This window comes from Galeopterus variegatus, unplaced genomic scaffold (genome assembly GCF_000696425.1).
Source record: "Galeopterus variegatus unplaced genomic scaffold, G_variegatus-3.0.2 Scaffold5413, whole genome shotgun sequence".
Lineage (NCBI taxonomy): Eukaryota > Metazoa > Chordata > Mammalia > Dermoptera > Cynocephalidae > Galeopterus > Galeopterus variegatus.
The window spans coordinates 2,977-7,105 of NW_007731524.1; the positions used below are offsets into that span (position 1 = coordinate 2,977).

General features: G+C 42.0%; 1 protein-coding gene across 1 annotated transcript in view; it reads right to left on the minus strand.

The window, feature by feature from the left end:
* Nucleotides 1-2,358: 2,358 nt before the first annotated feature.
* Nucleotides 2,359-4,129, minus strand: part of LOC103604819 (dedicator of cytokinesis protein 2-like) — a gene marked incomplete at its 3' end in the record, with an annotated part of 57,421 nt that continues 55,650 nt past the window's right edge. The window contains exon 8 of the mRNA XM_008589400.1: nucleotides 2,359-2,515. Coding sequence (XP_008587622.1) covers nucleotides 2,359-2,515 — 157 coding nt within the window. The remainder of the gene's footprint in view (nucleotides 2,516-4,129) is intronic.

Genomic DNA, 4,129 nt, shown 5'->3' on the forward strand with positions numbered 1-4,129 from the left:
GGGCTTCACATGCTAGCCCTGCAACAAATGCATATGCTTTTCACCAGCTCAGCTCACAAGGTATTTACTCTTATGGAAAATATGATCTGTGGATACAGTAAGACAGCATGGCAGGTTGGAGAATTCCAAGTGGTTTTATAAGGCCGATTGTAGAAAAATGGAAGGAATTGAGTCTGGGAAAATTGATAGCAATCAGAACACAGAGGACCTGAGCGTTAAGAAAAGAAGTTTAAATTCTATTCTGAAGGCAGCGGGGAGCCATGGATGGATATTGAGCAAGGGAGTGACACAGCAGGTCTAGGATTTAGAAAATAAAAATCTTACCTTATGTACATCTCTTCCCTGTTGTTATCTTTGTAGAAATTCTAGGTGGAGGAAGAAAAACAGTGATGAGTGTTTCTCTTTGCAGAGTAGCAAAGGTGGAGGATGTAGTGTTAGAAATGAAGACAATTGCTATTTACTATCTGGGTCCCTGAGACAGGAACAAGAAATTTACTTTCCTGAATGTGTTAGTCTCAGTGGGAGAGTCTACAATGAAAGTCACTTCCCTGACCCTTAGACTACAGAGGAGCAGAGGAAGGGTCTCAGCTATCACATGTCAAGAGGTACAGTTCAGTTATTTACTACACTGAGAGGTGGGCTGCCAAAGCTGGGGCAGTCTGCTTTGACAAAAGTCCAATTTGAAAGGCAGCCTCAGCTTGATCTTTAAAAGCTCACGTCTTGCACTTAGAGGGATCTGAGTTTGAAAGCAAGTAATAGCATCCCAGGATTAGCAGTAGGTCGTAACTCCTGATGGTGTAGAACTATCAGGAGTTATGATGGGATTCCACAGCCAAAAGCATTTCAACTTGGCAATACCTAGGAAGGCTGGTCCCTATTCCCGCTCAAGGGCAATTTAGACTACCAGTTGACCTGGGCTCTACCACCAGAGATCCTAGCCATGGCATTTTTAAACAAGCCCTAACAGATTCCGAGACAGGAGGTCCCGATGCAATCCCTGGGCCACACCACGAGCAAACTCTGGTTTAATTCAATGCACCCATGTGCACCTGAGGCTCAGAGAGGGGAGGCAACACCTTCCAGGGCACACAGGTGGCAGACCATGCTAGACATCAGATCTCTTGACACAAACTCCCTTTCCCCACCATCCTGTCCTCCTGAAACTGTGTTTAAATCACACAAGCACTAGTGCGGAGGCAACACCTTCCAGGGCACACAGGTGGCAGACCATGCTAGACATCAGATCTCTTGACACCAACTCCCTTTCCCCACCATCCTGTCCTCCTGAAACTGTGTTTAAATCACACAAGCACTAGTGAGGTCAGACTGCATATGAAATTCTGTCCCATGCTTTCTCTCTGATCCTAGCCTGACTGTTAAACATCAGTTTCTTCAACCAACTTCCATCTCTCCTTAGAGACAAACTGCTAAGCTCCTGGAAAACCCCTCTTCATGCTGTTTATGTAAATTGAGTCTTGTGGAATTATTAGCAATGAATTCTTTTCTGCTGTGATCAGGATTTTTCTACTCCCCTTAGCATTCCAGAAAATCAATGGCAATATCTAGGCTGTTTAAAGAGTCTGCTTAGGGTAAGGGAAGCCACACAATGAAACTCTGGGAACATGATTTGTATATCTGGAGCACTGGAAATGGCAGGACGTTGATGTGATGGATATCACATGGCCTTTTGGTCAACTTTATTAATTTAAAACATTTTAAGGTGGGCTGACATGGTGGGTATGTATCATCATGGCTGTTACTACCTGTCTCTTGACCAAATCATAGAATACAAGAAAGAGGGTGCAAGGAGCTGGCCCATGGAGCTTGTGCTTGGGTTTGAAATTAGGTGCTCTGGTTAATCTGGGCCATAGTCATTTTCTATAAATTCTGGTTATCAGTGTTCTGGAAAGAGAAGGAAACTAACATGTATTGAGCATCTAATCATGGGCCAGGCCTGCACAACCTAATGAAACAGCTGCTATTATTTTCTTTCTGTAACAGGCAAGCAAACTAAGACTTCAGAGCATTTCCCTGACTTGTTCATTCCATGAATTATCAGAGGTGGGATGAGAACCCATGGGCTGTGTGACTCCAAAGCTCCTTCTCTTTACCAGTCAAGGCTGCCACCTTCCCTCTTTGTGACGTGTTGTGCCAAGGAGAATACTAGTTATTCTCATTTCAGGTATAAGGAAACTGAGGCCTCGAAAGGCCTCCCGACACAGAGCTAGTGGATGGCAGAGCAGGTATTCAACCCCCATATTTGTCCCTATCAAGAGCAATAGTGAGCCCCAAAGCCAGGCCTGCCCCCCAGGACTCCGGTCTAATGCGGACAGTGGGAGACCCGCCCGCCGCACGCACCAGCAGGTTCACGGTGCAGCTCATGCGGTTATCTTTGCTTTCGTCTGTCATCACGTCCCGGTAATCCAGCAGCTTCTCCAGAAGGCCTTTGACCAGGTTCACGAAGTTCTCCACCGACTTGGCAATGGTCGGGTGCTCTGCAGCACACTCCATCAGGCTGTGGGCAGAGACGGAGGGCAGTGAGCGCAGGGCTGGGGAGAAAGACCCAGCTGAGGGCAGGTGGCTTGGGGCGGGGCAAAGCAAAATAAGCCAGAGAATCCAAGTTCCTCTAACTCATTGGCTCATTTAGTTCATTTACTCATGAACATATCCATAGAGTGTAGCAAGAAGTTGTTTTTTTTCTTTTTTTTTGCTGTTTCTTCTTTTTTGTTTTTTATTTTATTTTTTTGTCTTTTTTCTTTCTCTTCTAAGTAGTTTTTTTCTACCAGCAGAATGAGAAAAAATGAAAATAAAATAATTCCAATCTGGGCAATGGCATGCAGAAAATGGCCACTTTTACACTCCCATATTGGGAGTACATCAGCACAACTTTTTTGGATAGTAATTTTCACAGTATCTATCAAATTTTTAAATGCACGTATCCTTTGACCCAACAATTCTACTTGGGGGAATTTGTACTATAGAAATATTCCCAGAAGGATGCAAGAATATATTCATAATACTTATAAATTGTGTCTAATAGTGAAATAGTTGGAACCATCTTAAATGTCCATCAATTGAAAAATGGTTAAATTAAGGTATATTTGCAAAATAAAATTCTCTGAAGCCATTAAAAACTATTAGAGAGATCAATATGTTTTGACATGAAAAGCTCTATAAAATATATAGTAAAGTGAGAAAAGTAAGTCTCAGAACAATATTTTTTATTTAACCAGTTGATATATAGTTTACCATGTCCCGACTGTTACTTTAAACATCTTACAGACATTAACTCATTTGATCTCCCATCATAGTCTTACAAGATGGAACTCTTGTAGTTAGGGAAACTAAAGCATGGAGAGGTCAACTAAGTTGTCTAAGGTTACACAACTGGTACGTATGAGCAGCGTGGCTCTAGCACCTGTGTCTCAGCCCCCAAATACCGTATGTGTGTGCTGGTGCACATGGTGGTGCATGACATGTGGTCAGGGAGAGACACCAAACTCTTTATGGTGGTTGCTTCTTGGTCGGCTAAGAGAGGAGGAAAGCCGTTATTTTTCTACTTAAATATGCATACATTATTTGAAAAATTACAACATTCATTGTAATATTAGTATTATAAATTTTAAAAACAAAAATAAAAACTGTGACATCCCTTAAGCATCTACTAGTTGCTAGGCACTATGCTAGGCATTGTGTAGTGGGGAGAAAGATACTGAAATAAAAAGAATCATGCCTACCCTCAGGTGGCCCACAGGCTAGGTAAGGAGAGACAAGTGGATTAAAATTTTGATTAATGACTACTTCTTATTAATCACTTATTCTATGTCAGACATTGTACTACTCATTTTTTCTTAAGAAATCTTGACAGTAATTCTGATAAGTAAAAATTATTCCATCCATTTTACAGTCGAGGAGAATAAGGCTTGGAAAGATTAAGGACTTTTTCAATTTTACTCCGGTAGTAAGTTTAAGTGGTGACCTTGGGAATCAAGACAATCACTATGCAATCTGGGTGAGAGGGGCTGGCTGGTTAGCTCACTTGGGAGAGCATGGTGCTAACAATGCCAAGGTTAATGGTTTGGATCTCTATACCAGCCAGCCACCAAAAAAAAAAAAAAAAAAAAAAAAA